Source organism: Cutaneotrichosporon oleaginosum (assembly GCF_008065305.1).
Source record: "Cutaneotrichosporon oleaginosum strain ATCC 20508 chromosome Unknown ATCC20508_contig04, whole genome shotgun sequence".
Classification (NCBI taxonomy): Eukaryota; Fungi; Basidiomycota; class Tremellomycetes; order Trichosporonales; family Trichosporonaceae; genus Cutaneotrichosporon; species Cutaneotrichosporon oleaginosum.
Genome location: NW_027072173.1, coordinates 1948270 through 1961161, shown reverse-complemented (window position 1 = coordinate 1961161; position 12892 = coordinate 1948270). Strand labels below are relative to the sequence as shown.

Genomic DNA, 12892 nt, shown 5'->3' with positions numbered 1-12892 from the left:
AAAGTCAGCCATCATCCTCACTCCTCTCCACACGCGCCATGGACGACTGGGAGACTGTGAGTATGCGCGTGCGCGCGCGCGCCTCGACTAGAGCGCGCTGCAGCACTCCGCCCAAGCTAACTCAAGGCCGAGCTCGAGCCGAAGCGCGCGCGCGCGCCGCCGAGCGCGCCGAGCGGAGCACCAGCACCTCCGACTACATCGGGCCCACCTCCCGCACATCCCGCACCCGCACCCGCGACGGAGCGACGGCAGCCCATCGTCCTCGCGCGCCGCCCCGCGGCCCCGGCATCACAGGCGCCCGCATCGGCGCCGGGGTCAGCGCCGGCGCCACCGCACGCGTCGCACCCCGTGCTCCAACATCCCCAGCCTGGCGCGCCCGCGCCAGACGCCGACGACGAGTGGTTCCGCGGCGCGCCGGCGTCCAACCGTCAGATCTGGGACAGCGCGTGAGTATTGCGATCCTGCTTCGAGCTCTGCGACTGGTCTTCGTCGCGAGCGAGTATTCCGCCACGAACGTTTTGCGCGCTCCAACGCCCCTCTTCTCACTGCCCCTCACCCTGCCCACATCCCCATCGCCCACATACTGCCTGCGCCCGCCCGATCTATTGTGTTTCTTCACTCCTGCCCCCCCCCCCCCTTAAGCTGACGCCAGTAATCGCGCCCCGCTCCCCGTCATGACGGCGCCCTCGGCCCCCCCGCCGCAACTCAAGATCCTGAAGCGCGACCCCCGCGCCGCGCCCGTCCTCGGGCAGCTCGAGCGGCACCGCGACGCCCAAGACCCTCGCGCAACGCGAGCAGGAGTACCGGCTCGCGCGCGAGCGTATCTTCGGGAAGGAGGAGGTGCCGAGTTCGTCTGCGTCCGCGTCGTCCGCGACCTCGGCGTCTGGGTCCGCCGCGGCGTCGTCGCCGAGCACGACTAGTGCGAGTGCGAGCGCGAGTGCGAGTGCTAGTGCGGGTGCGAGTGCTAGTGGGGGTGCTAGTGCGGGTGACGGCAGAGGTGGAGGTAATGGGAACGGCGGAGGGAACGGTGGAGGGAACGGTGGAGGGAACGGCGGAGGGGCAGGGGCAGGGAACGGCGGCGGAGACAGGAGAAGCGCGCGCGGAGGTAAGCGCTCGGGAGGGAGTACGCCGCGCACGCCGTCCGGGCGATCGACGCCGGCGGCGGACGAGCTCAGTCGTGCCGTGGCGCAGCTGTCGCTCGATCGGCGCGGCACGCCAGGCAGCGTGCCCCCCACTGCTGGGGGCGCTGGCGGGGGCGCTGGCGGGGGCGCTGGCGGGGGCGCTGGCGGGGGCGCTGTGGGTGGCGCTGGGGACGGCGGTGCCAGCGAGTTCGACCGCGGATTCGACAAGCTCGATGCGCGCCGCGGCCACTCGCCGTACGGATACACGGGGTATCAATACGGCGCGCAAAGCTACACCACCTACCAGCACCAGCACGCCGCCGGATACCGGTACACGGCGTATGAGGCGCAGACCTTCGGGCCGCGGTACGCGCAGCCCCCGCAGCAGCAGCAGACGTACTACCGCCCACAGGCGTACACGCAGCCGCCCGCCCAGTACCCCCACACCCAGGCGCCGCACACGTACAGCGCGCCGTACACTGCGCCGACGACTACCCCGCCTTCGCAGTCGAACTCGCAGGCGCATGCGCCAGCGCCACACTTGCCTCCCCAACCCTACACTCAGCACAGCGCGCCGTACACGTACACCTCGCCGCCGCCCACTTTGCCCGCGCGCCCCGCGCCGCCCTCCGTTCCACCAATACAGCCCCGGGGCGGCGGCGTGCTCCGTCAGCCGAGAGGTCCGGGGCAGGGAGGATTCGGACGATAGCTGGTAGCGATTGGGAGTATGCATAGATTCCTGAGATGGAGCGTGGGGTACCGTACAACAAGACGCAATGCATGCTATATTCCTTCCCCCGGTACACCCTCTAATAGAAGCCTAGTCGTCCATCTCGCCTACCAACTCAGCCGTCCGCTTCTCCGTCAGACTCGCCACGTCCTTGGCCTTCACGCCCTGCTTGAACCCGTGCTGCATCGCGATCAGCTTCTCAGCGCTCCACAGCCGGCTGGTCATGCCGCCGATGGCGGAAAAGAGATCGCCGACGCTCTCGCATGCGCAGATCTCGGCTTCGTTGAGCCTGAGCACGGCGAGCGCAACGCGGAAGAGCACGTCGTGACCCTCGACAAAGAGCACGTCCCAAACCCTAAACAGAGTTTCAACCGGGAGGCAGTCGGTGAAGAGGGAGAGGAACCAGCCAAAAGTGAGGGCGGTCAAGTCAACCTGGAGCGCGGAGAGGTGGGCTGCAATCTTGGGCAGGTGCGTCGACACCAGGTCGGATAGGACGAGCTGGTCGGCTCGGCTGCCCAGCAGTGAAGGGGCGAAGAAGTCGGGTGGAAGGAGGCGCTCTACTATACAGTGCAGCACCCAGAAGGCCTGCTCTTCGTCCTCGTACGTCAGTAGTAGCGTTGCAGCCAACATCTGTCGTCAGCGCACTCCATGCTGAAACTCACGTTCATGCCCTGACAATACCCGACCGCTGGGTTGTGCCACGAGTATGCTGTCAACACCCGCCGCAGCTTGGCAACTCCTGGCCCGTCGCCTCCAAAGAAGACGTTGCCCGGGAACGTTCTCCCCACGTCCTTCTCGATCTCAGCCATGACCATACTCTGATCGTCCTTGTGCACGGCAAGAATCTCCGCATACTCGCCCGGCACGAGCAGATTGCGCGCGCCACTGCACTCGGCCCATACATCGCCGCGGTACGGCATTGGGATACCCTTGCGCACGAGACGTAGGAAGGCGCGATACTCGTCTGCGCCTTTGGAGGTGCCGCTCAGCGCCGCGACCTGCGCCAGCGCGCCGCCTACGCCGACGTCCTGGTTGCCGCGGCGGCCGCGTGTGCGTTTCCGTAAGAACGCATCCCATTCTGCCGTGCGCGCGCGCTGCTGCTTGTCGTGCATGTCCGTGAGCTGGTCGAGCAAGGACGAGACGGTGAGGCGTGAGGCAGCCGCCGCGGCTGCCGCAGAGGCCGGAGTTGGGGCCGCTATGCCATCGGCCGTCGTGGAGGACGAGCCGCGCACGCTCACGCTCACCTGCTCCGCCGCCGCTATGGGCTTGCTTGGCGCCGGAGCATAGGAGCGTGTCCTCGACCTGGTCGGTGTACCGTCCGCCTTTCCATTTGGCGGCGTGCCACCCGGCGAGCGCTGAGGCGACAGTGACGCGGTTGACTTCGTATCGCTCTTCGTCGATGTCAATGCGGGCCTGCGTTGCGCACGCTCGGGCGTGTGGTCCATGATAGGAACGTTGAGGGAGGACGGGAGCGCGGCAGCACGCTTCACCTTTGCTGGTGGCGGCGGTGTCGGTTTGCGCGGCGCCTCGGGGATGTGGCCCGTCAGACTCATAGGCGCGGGAGTGCCCACCCGACTTGCGTCTTTCAACATGCTCGCGTGCTGAATGTCATCTGCTGTTAGTCCCGCCCTAGATAGTAATCTCACATATGAACCCGTACCGGTCCGTAAGCGGAGGCTGATCGCTCGTGAACCTCGTCGCAGTCGTCAACTTCGTCCTCGAGCTCTGGAAAAACGACCCGAGGTTCTGCCGTGACAGAAGAACTGTCGGCGGCCTCGTTTCGTCCGGCACGATACTGCTCAGCTCAACGCTCGGCGGTGGTGTTTCGGCGGACGGGGAGCCAGTGCCGGGGCTGTGGTCAAGAGATGGAAGCGCTTGGGCCATTGCTGTCGTCGGAAAAGGGCGGGAGGAGGCGCGGTGGAGCAGTGCGGGTCTGGGAGCAGGCCTGTCGCGCGTGTCGCCTAATCCGTCGATTGCCGCCTTGCCGTGCTTCAAAAGTGTCCTTCCAACGGCTACTGTTGCTGCCAATGCTTGGTCCCCGTAGCCGTGCTGGTCTACTGTGGGAGCTTGCTGGCTCCCGACAGACGCAGCGCGCGATCGTGCGCGCGTCCGGCTCGGCGGATCGCGAGACATGATGCCCGCGTCGCGCGCACCACTAACGAGAGCGTGTGCAAGCGAAGCAACTAGCGGGCCGCCCTCCTTGATAAGGATGGAAGCAGGGTCAGGTGTGAGGATACGCTGTCATCAGCATGGCCCTGGGGTTAGACATACTGTTGCCAGGAAGATCGCCCGGAAGGACGGCGTACTTCCCCCATCGCCGCGGCGCCACTCATCCTCTTCCTCGACGGCGCTAGGCGCAAGGCTGGCATTGCTCTTACGCCGCCGCCAACCCCACATGTTCATTCCCCACCGCCTGGCCGTTGGCGACGCGAGGTCGAGCCCGCTCGCGCTGGCGCCGCGCGGCCGGTCCAGTGTGAGGGTGCTGCGCGCGCTTTTGCTGCTCAGAATACTCGTGTGCGAGGGTGCCGGCGACTTTGGCCGAGCGTGGGGGATTGGCTCGGGTTGCGGCCGTGGCAAAGGCTCCGCCAGAGCGAGGGCGAGCGCCCCCCGTGCTGGAGATGTGAGGCTAGTGGACAAAGCATCGGCGAGTGAGTCGTGTATGCGCTGGCTGTCGGCCGACCGCTCCTCGCCCCTCAAACGTGCGTTCTCATCCTCCAGCCGCGCCACTACCTCGCGCAGCTCGCGCACAGCGCGGCTCAGCACTTTGACGGGATGGTCGCGCTGCCGTGCCGGCGGGGAAGGTGGGAAGAGACGCTCCTCCGCCTCCTCCTGCTCACGGTATGCCTCCCACCCACGTTCATAGGGTGAGAGGAAGGTGGCGAGCTCAGACTCGGGCATGTCCTCGAACCGCGTGTCGAGAAGGGCGAGCTCGTCACGCGCGAGAGAGTCCAGCGCGTGAAAAGAGCGCGCGCGCGCAGGTGAGTCGCGCACCCGCTCACGCTTGTTCGACGGGCGCGAGGGGCCGATGCCCAGCAGGTCGGCGTCTGGGGCATTGAAGTTGCCGCCTGTGGTGACACGCTCCAGACCCGGCGACGCTGGTGAGAGGTGAGAGTCGCCGGAGGAGATGCCGGTCGCTGGCGCGGACGCGCGCGCGCGCCTTCCTCCTGCGTCGCTCGCGCTCCGCGTGCCGCGCCGCCCGGCAGCCAGCGGGTGGTCATCGGGGATCAAGAGGTGCGGCCTGGACGGGGAGGACGTGGTCGTTGCCGGACGCGGCGTGGCCTCGGAAGGGGGCGAGGCCATCGCGCTTGAAATAGTCTTGAGGCCGTGGACGAGGAAGAGCGATGTTGTGAAGGTTGCCGATCGTCGCGATCACTCACCCCGCGTATCCGTCTGCCAGGATACCGAATCGCGTCATTGCCGCGTGGAAGACCCTAACGCTTGCGGCCATTACCGCTGCACAGGCAACTTGCACTGGTAACGATGGTAGGTTGTGGCGCTGCAAGCGAGCATCTGGAGCATGTAGCATGAAGCGCAGTTGACGAGCAGAGTGGCAGATCATCCATGCTGATGACTATGTGCACTATTACATATCTGCCTTTGCCCTCTACAACCCGGCCAGACGCGTAAGGTACCGCTCGACGACTCGCTTTCCATTCCGCAGGTTGAGAAGACGGATACGCTCATTGGCAAGGTGTCCCGCATCCGACGACTGGCCTAGAGGCAGATGAACGCAGGGCGCAGCAAACTCGCGCTCGAGCCAGCTCATGGTCGGTACTGTGCCGCCCTCGCGGATCTTGAGAGGGGCGACGCCCCAAACGTCCTTCACTGCGTCCTCCAGAGCGCGGAAGTACGGATTGTCCAAGCTTGCCAGCCACCACGCCGCAGCGTGCGTCACATTCACCTCCAGGTTGTTTGGCGAGTTGAGCTCGGCAAACTTGTCGCGGCAGTAGGTGGTGAGGCATTCGACAATATCGTCGATGTCTTGGTCGGGGACAATGCGCATCGCAATATCCGCCTGCACGCATCTTGAGATGACAGTCTTGTTTGGCGCGGACGTCGTCGAGATATTCGCGATCGAGAAGGTCGGCTGGCACCACACGCGCCTCAGCTCGTCGGCGTCGCGGCCAGACGCGCGGGCCACGTTCTTGAGCAGCTGCGCCTCCATCTCCGTTTTGGGTCGCACCTTGTCGTCTGCAATCAGCTTCGAACACACATTGATTAACTGCATCAACTCACAGAAGCCGGGCACGTTGACGCCGTTGGTGTCCGCCAAGCTCGACAGAAGCTGCACGAGGTCAAACATCGGCTCCTTGACCAATCCACCCTCCACACCGTTGTGCGCGTCTTCACCACCGCTCTGCACCATGAGTTGAGCATACACAACGCCACGCATGCCGTAGACGACACATGGGTCCTCCTCGTCAATCCACGTCGAGTTGGCCAAGAATACAACATCGATGTGCCCGATGCTGTCCTTGTGCTTGCGCACCGAGTTGGCGAACCCACGCGAGCCAGCTTCCTCTTCCCCCTCGACGATCATGACGAGGTCGACGTCAAGTTCCCGGCGCTGCTGCAGCGCCGCAGCTGCGCACGCAACCGCAAGGACTGGACCCTTGTTGTCACTCACACCACGACCATACAGGTACCCATTCCGCCCGTTGAGCTCCCATGGATCGCTTTCCCAGTCCTTTTCACCAGCAGGCTGCACGTCGTAGTGCCCATAGAACAGAACGCGCTTGCGAGGCTTGCCAGTGTCGCGCCCCTGGAAGGTCGCGAGCACGAGCGGGTTTTTCCCTGGGTCGCCAGACAGCATCTCGGAGCGAGCGCCAAGCTGCCCCAGTATCTTGTGCAGAAGGTGCGCCCCCTGCCTGCAGCTCTCGCGGTGCTTCTCGTCGGAGACGGTCGGGATCGCCACGAGCTTGGACAGTGCGTACAGCATGACGTCGGCATTGCTCTCAAGATCTACCTCGACGTCCGTATCGTGAATGGACTTTAGCGAGGTCCCCAGTGATGTCCAAATCTTGACAAACGAGTCGTTGCCAGCAGTGACAAGCTCGTACCCTGGGCCGGCGGCGGCGCGGACGACGGAGCATGCCAGCACAGAGTCGCCATGCGCGTTAAACGCGGCCGTGCAGTCGAATGCGCCGTTGATGCGAAGCACGCGCCCATCGGCAGCGCCGGTGTACACGTCGCTCCCATGGACTGCCATGGCCATGACATCCGACTCGTGCGCCTCGATAGTACGGATGCGCGCACCCGTCTCGAGATCCCACACGTCAATCTCGCCGTCCTGCAGCCCAGCATAGAGGAGCGAGTCGCGGTAGGCAAAGCTCAGAACGGCCCCGGTCAAGCCATTAAACTCGCGCACGAGGGTCAGGCCACCGCCGGGAGCGCACTCCCAGATCTTGATGTCCGAGTCACCGCTGCCACTCGCGAGCCAGCGCGCGCAGTCAGGTCGCTTGATCATCTCCAGCGCGTACACATACCCATAGTGGGCGTAGAATACGATTGAGTCGCAGTCAATTTCGAATTCGACCGCCTCGCGCTCGGCTTCCACCTCTCTCTCAACGGAGAGATACGTGGACCTCCCAGCGCATATCGGCTGCGCTGATGGCGTACGTGGTGTAGATGTCCCGCTGCGCACATCGGCAGGAGGTGTGTCAAAGAAGGAATGCGGTTTGTACCGCCCCGACCGCTGGCTCGGTGTGGATGCGCCATTGCTCTGCTGAATGCTCAAGCTTTGCGACACGGCCACGAGTGAGGGAACTCCTCCGTTTGCACTCTTTCCCAGGGGCTTGCCGAAATTGACCCACTCAATTGACGTGTTCTGGGCGCCAAAGTAGAGGGTGCCGCCTGCCCTGTCATCCCAAGCGAGCGAGTAAATGTCACCAGAAGTGTTGTCGCAAGGGTGTATGATATAGAGCGGCCGGAAAGTTTTGGTTGACCAGATCTGATCGTCAGCCAATCAAGAATATCTTTGACGATTGTTTACTCACGCGAACATCACCTGCACTGCTGGAAGACACGAGCCACCCCTTCTCCTTGACGATCAGAAGCGCAAGCACACTTCCCTCGTGCCCAAGCAGCCTGAACTGGGGCTGCAAGGAAGAGCGGGAGAAGACCGTAATCTCATTGTCACGGCTCTGGCATCCGGCGTAGACGTGCTTCTCGTCGGCAGCGAGACTGAGAACGCGGCCATTACCGACGCTCAAGATGTGACTTAGATGAGGGCTCGATCCCATCCTTTGACGTGTGAGCGAGTCACCTGTTGTCGAGAAGCGGGTGCGAAAGTAGAAAGTTGTGTGAGTGAGTTAAGACAATAGAAAGAGGAGATGGGGAAGGTGGGAGGAGGAGTCGAGGGGGGAAGCGGGAAGGGCGGATGGGAGGGTGGGAATGACAGAGGATGGAACCGAGGGGGGACGGAGGAGTGTTCGTGTGCGAGCACAGAGTCAATAGTGCGCGCCGCGGCCCAATCCAAGATTGATCGAGCGGTCGATGTCGTCGAGTTGGCGATGGCAGTAAAAGTTGAGCAGATATCACAACGCGCGCGTCGGTGGAAGGAATGTCCAGTGTCAGCAGGTTGTGTCGCCCGCATCGCCCGCAGCGAGTCAACTCACCGCGCCGCATTGTCTCTGGGATCGCGTCGTGGCCATTTACCGATGGCGACATTGTATAATCTGTATCGTGCACAGACACCGTTCGCGTGCTGCCGCGGCGCGTGGGAGAGCAATCAGTGATGAGGAGGTGACTTGCCCAATTTGGAGGTCGGTGCAGACGACGACGGCGGCTTTGATGAACGGACGAGTGGCCTAGGGAGGGAGGGCAAGAGTGTGAGAGGAGCAACTGAGCGTGGCGCTGTCTGTGAGTGTCTCACTTGATTGCTTGAGAATGATAGTGAATGTAAAGAAGAAGGAATAGTGAAAGAGGAGGAAGGAGTTGCGTAGCAGGATGGAGCGGCGGGCCAAAGCCAGATCGAGATCAAGGACTCGGGCAACATTTCAGGCACGATATCCGCTCGACAGAGGCAATCACGTCACCTGATCACGATTTTGTCGATCTCGACCCATTCCAGTCATGCACTCACTCATTACCCCTCTCATGCACTCACCGTTTCTCTTCGTAATCACCATGAGCCGCGCGCGTATACGCATAGTTGGTAGTAGGATAACAAGTAAACATTCATCGGCTCATCCCAAACGATACACTAGAACGACTCACTCCGAGTCTCTATCTCCTCATTCTTCTCACTCTGACATCCTCAAGCGTCACTAGGGTGGTCCATAGCTCCAGATCCTGGCGTGACAATCGCCAGAGCCAGAGGCAAGAAGGCCACCTGAGCGCGCGAGATCAATCGAGATGACCGAGTTCTTATGCCCCTGCAGCATGAACTGCGCCTGCCCGCTCAGGATGTCCCAAAACTCGATAGAGCGATCCTTTGAGCCCGAGACGACCCATCGTCCATCGGGTGAGATGGCCACCGACAGAACATAGTCTTTGTGCCCATTTAGCGTGGACGCGCATGTGCCCAATCCCTTTTCGACCTCCTTGGAGCCGGCGGGAGAGTGCTCCACGGCGCGCTTGGTCTGCGCAAGATCCCAGACCCGCAATGTGCGGTCCAGAGAGCCGGAGACGAGCGACTTGCCGTCGGGTGAGAACGCGACGCTGTACACCGAGTCCTTGTGTCCCTTGAGCCGCTCCACCTGCTGTCCCGTCTGGACGTTCCAGACGCGCACCATGGTGTCCAGCGAGCCGGCGGCGACAAGCTTCCCGTCCGGAGACACTGATAGTCAGCAATGCTTTCGCAAACCACTCCAGCGAGGGAACTTACGAGCAACAGACGTGATTCCGGCATCGATCGGGCCGTGCTCGTTGTGGACAAAGTCCTCGATACGCAGATCGAAAATGCACGCGCCCTTCTCAATGTCCCAAACACGTGCAGACTTGTCACCAGAACCCGAGACAAGGAAGCGTCCGTCTCTGCTAAAGTCGAGCGAGTAGATCTCCTGCATGTGTCCTTGGAGTAGATGACGGATGCGTTGCTGCTTGATGTCCCAAATCTACACGTCAGGAGGACGTTTTCATTGCAGCACTGTAGTCCAACTCACCCGAATCTGACGATCCTCCGCGCCAGTAGCAAGGAACTTGCCATCTGGGCTGAAGCAGATGCTGCGAATGTAAAGATCACCTGTGCGCGGTGCTGACTCGTCGAGCAGTACACACGTCTTGGCGCCAGTCTTCGTGTCGTAGATCTGAGCGGTGCGATTGCAACCCGTTGCGAGATACTTGCCGTCGTTTGAAAACTTTACACAGCAGACAACAGTATCGTGCCCTAGAGAGTGAACCAGCGACACATCCAGCTGCTTCTTGACCTTGGGCGACCAGATAGCGAACCAGTCGGAACCTTCCTTCTTCAACTCGCGCGAAACATTCTCGGGATCGAGGTCGGAGAGCAGAGGCGTGGGGCTACCCTGTGGTGGCACTGAGCGGGAGTCGCGGCGGTCGATGCCAGTCGAGAGGGGTCGTTGAATGGGAGGAGGGGGGTATGATGAGCGCGAGGACCCGACATCTCCTCCACCTCCGTTCGCCGGTGGTGCCAGAGGAGCGTAGCCATCGGGGCCACGAATATCCCTTTCGCGCTCGCGCTCGCGTTCACGTCGGTCGCGCTCCATCTCGCGATCGACATCGGCAGATGGCGCACGGTGGGGAGGGGACGTGGGCATGGGGCCGTTGGATGCGGCTGCGGCACGCAACATCTCGTTCTCTCGCCGAAGTCGCACAATCTCGGCCTCTTGTCTGGAAAATTAGTAAAAAAGGCTCACTGTGCCCCACGCCGGCGTGCTCACTCTTGACCTCGCTTGGTGTGCTGAGTCTCCAACTCATACAGCGCTTTCCGAATAGCGGTCAGCTCCTGGATCTGATGATTGACTGCAATGGTCAGCGGATGAGCAAGAAAGCAAGGTGGCTGTGCTGCACACTCACGTTGGCTTTCATATTCGTCGCGCTGAGCCTTCCAGCCAGCTGCCTCGGCAAGAGCATTGTCGTACTCGCCTTTGATCATATCAAAGGCCTCCATAAGGCGGGATGCCTGTGGGGGGACATTGGCGGGGGGTCCGCCTGTCTGGGCTGCGGCAGGAGGAAGCCGGTGATGCTGCAGTGGGACAGCAAGACAAGAGAGTTTGACCATTGTGGTAGGATGGGGAGAGAGGAGGGGGGGGGGGGGGCGATGTAGCACACGTGGATGTGGTGAACGAGGAAGGTGGTAAGGTGGTAGGTAATGTGACCGTGCGCGAGCGAGGTAGAAGAGAGGGGGGGGGGGGGGAGGGGGCGAGGCGCACAGGCGCAGGCGTGGACGTGTGGGCAAGGGATTGACGAACGCAAGTTGAGCGCATGAGCGACAGGAGGCGTGTGGTGAAGAGATCAAGGCGCAGCGGCGGCGGAGGTGACGAGCGGTGGGGACACACATGTCGCCAGGTAACAATGGGGCAAGGGGCGTGAAAGACAGGTGCGGGAGAAGGGCGTGAATGTCGAGATGAGAGAGAGTCGATGGTGTAGGCAAGGAAAGGAAGACGGGTGTCAGCAAACGTTGTCAATCGATGGAATGTGGAGGAGCAAAAGCGAGACAACTGGCGGCAATTCTAGCACATCAAGGGCTGGAGTGTGCGCATGCAAGACAGATGCGCGATTGTCGTGAGAAGGTGGAGGATTGGGAGGCAGAACTCATGAGAGAGGGAGTCGAAAGAGGAGGGGAGGTTTTGGGGGGAAATGATGGAACTCACGTTGTAAATACCGGGAGGCTGCATGATGAGGTGTGGTGTGGTGTGGTGTGGTGTATTTGGTGCGAGGTGGGGTTTGGTTGTTGAAGAGCAGAAGAGGAGATGAAAACAGAAGGAGGAGGAGAATGGGTGAGAAGCAAGGAGAGGGCCAAGAGGGGTTGTGCACAGAGGGCGAGGACCGAGTACAATCAAGTCTGGGCGGCGAGTTGCAGGATGGAGGCCGAGGTCGAGGGCTGAATGAGTAGATCAGTGGAATGGAGAGCCTTGACGACGAGGCTGGCGTGTCTCGGGTCTGTGGAAGTGTGCTTGTGCAAACCCGGAAAAAAGGATGGGAGGGGGCTGGAGCGCGAGGGGGAGGGTTTGTCGCAATCGATGCGAGCTCCGTGCGTCAAAGTTCGGGCGAGTCTGACGGAGTGAAGGGGATGATTGATGAAGCAAAAGGAAAAGAATGAGGTGTCGGCGGGTTAGAAGAAGGGGAGGGGGTGCGTGTTATTGTTGGCGGTGGATGAGGAGGGAGAGAGAGGATGGGTGGGTGGATGGATGGATGTAAGAAGAGGATGGATGGTGGAGTGGATGGTTGAGTGATTGAGAGAGAGAGCGGATGGAAGGAGAGAGGGTGGAAGCAAGGCGATGGAGGAGACGCAAGTGTGAGTGGTGTGTAGGTGTAATCGCCGGAGGGCCGAGGGAGGGGGGGGGGGGGGGGGGGGGAGGGGAGGAATGGTGACTCAAATCAGGCGAGGCCCGGGGGGGGGGGGGAGGAGTGTCTCACTCGGAGGCGGACCCAGCCGAGCGGCGGTGGCAGAGTGGGGGGGAAGAGGGAAGATTGTGAATTCGATGACCATGGCCGTGACCATGGAAGCCTTGCCGCACGGGCCACCGTAGCAACAACCACCATCCACCGTACTGTACACTCACTCCATCACGTCCTTGCCCAGCATGCCTCACGCTCCCAGCTCCCAGGCTGCAGTCTGCAGGCTGCAGGCGGCAGGTTGGTTTGGTGCCTGGGCTCCCAAGAGGGTACTCGGCCTCTTCGGCAACGGCTCTGTCTCACTTGATTATCACTTTGCCTTTTCAAGCTAGTACCCCCTCTCACCGGCCTCACCGCTGCGCGTTGTATTTGTTCTTTTACTCAATTACTCATCCTCTTGCCTCGCGCCATTAGCGCCCATTTGCCCTCCGCCCTTGGCGCTTGGACGCTTGATGCCGTTCCAATATTCTGCCTGCCCTTGCCCTTGCTGGTTGCGCCCCCACCACCCCACGCCCCCCGG

General features: G+C 62.0%; 3 protein-coding genes across 3 annotated transcripts; all 3 read right to left on the bottom strand.

The window, feature by feature from the left end:
• Positions 1-1941: 1941 nt before the first annotated feature.
• On the bottom strand, positions 1942-5151 carry COLE_05202 (uncharacterized protein; the record flags this gene model as incomplete). Its single annotated transcript, XM_018424585.2, has 4 exons — positions 1942-2481; positions 2514-3463; positions 3498-4089; positions 4123-5151. The coding sequence occupies 4 exons, from the start codon at positions 5149-5151 to the stop codon at positions 1942-1944; spliced, it is 3111 nt and encodes a 1036-aa protein (XP_018275153.1).
• A 304-nt stretch (positions 5152-5455) lies between these two features.
• On the bottom strand, positions 5456-8478 carry COLE_05201 (uncharacterized protein; the record flags this gene model as incomplete). The annotated part of the gene is made up of 4 exons (XM_018424586.2): positions 5456-6042; positions 6088-7801; positions 7848-8116; positions 8469-8478. 4 exons carry the CDS (start codon positions 8476-8478, stop codon positions 5456-5458), a joined length of 2580 nt encoding a protein of 859 aa, XP_018275154.2.
• Positions 8479-9119: 641 nt separating this feature from the next.
• COLE_05200 (uncharacterized protein) lies at positions 9120-10924 on the bottom strand (the record flags this gene model as incomplete). Its single annotated transcript, XM_018420573.2, has 6 exons — positions 9120-9631; positions 9680-9908; positions 9942-10479; positions 10564-10644; positions 10695-10776; positions 10831-10924. The coding sequence occupies 6 exons, from the start codon at positions 10922-10924 to the stop codon at positions 9120-9122; spliced, it is 1536 nt and encodes a 511-aa protein (XP_018275155.2).
• Between the last annotated feature and the right edge of the window lie 1968 nt (positions 10925-12892).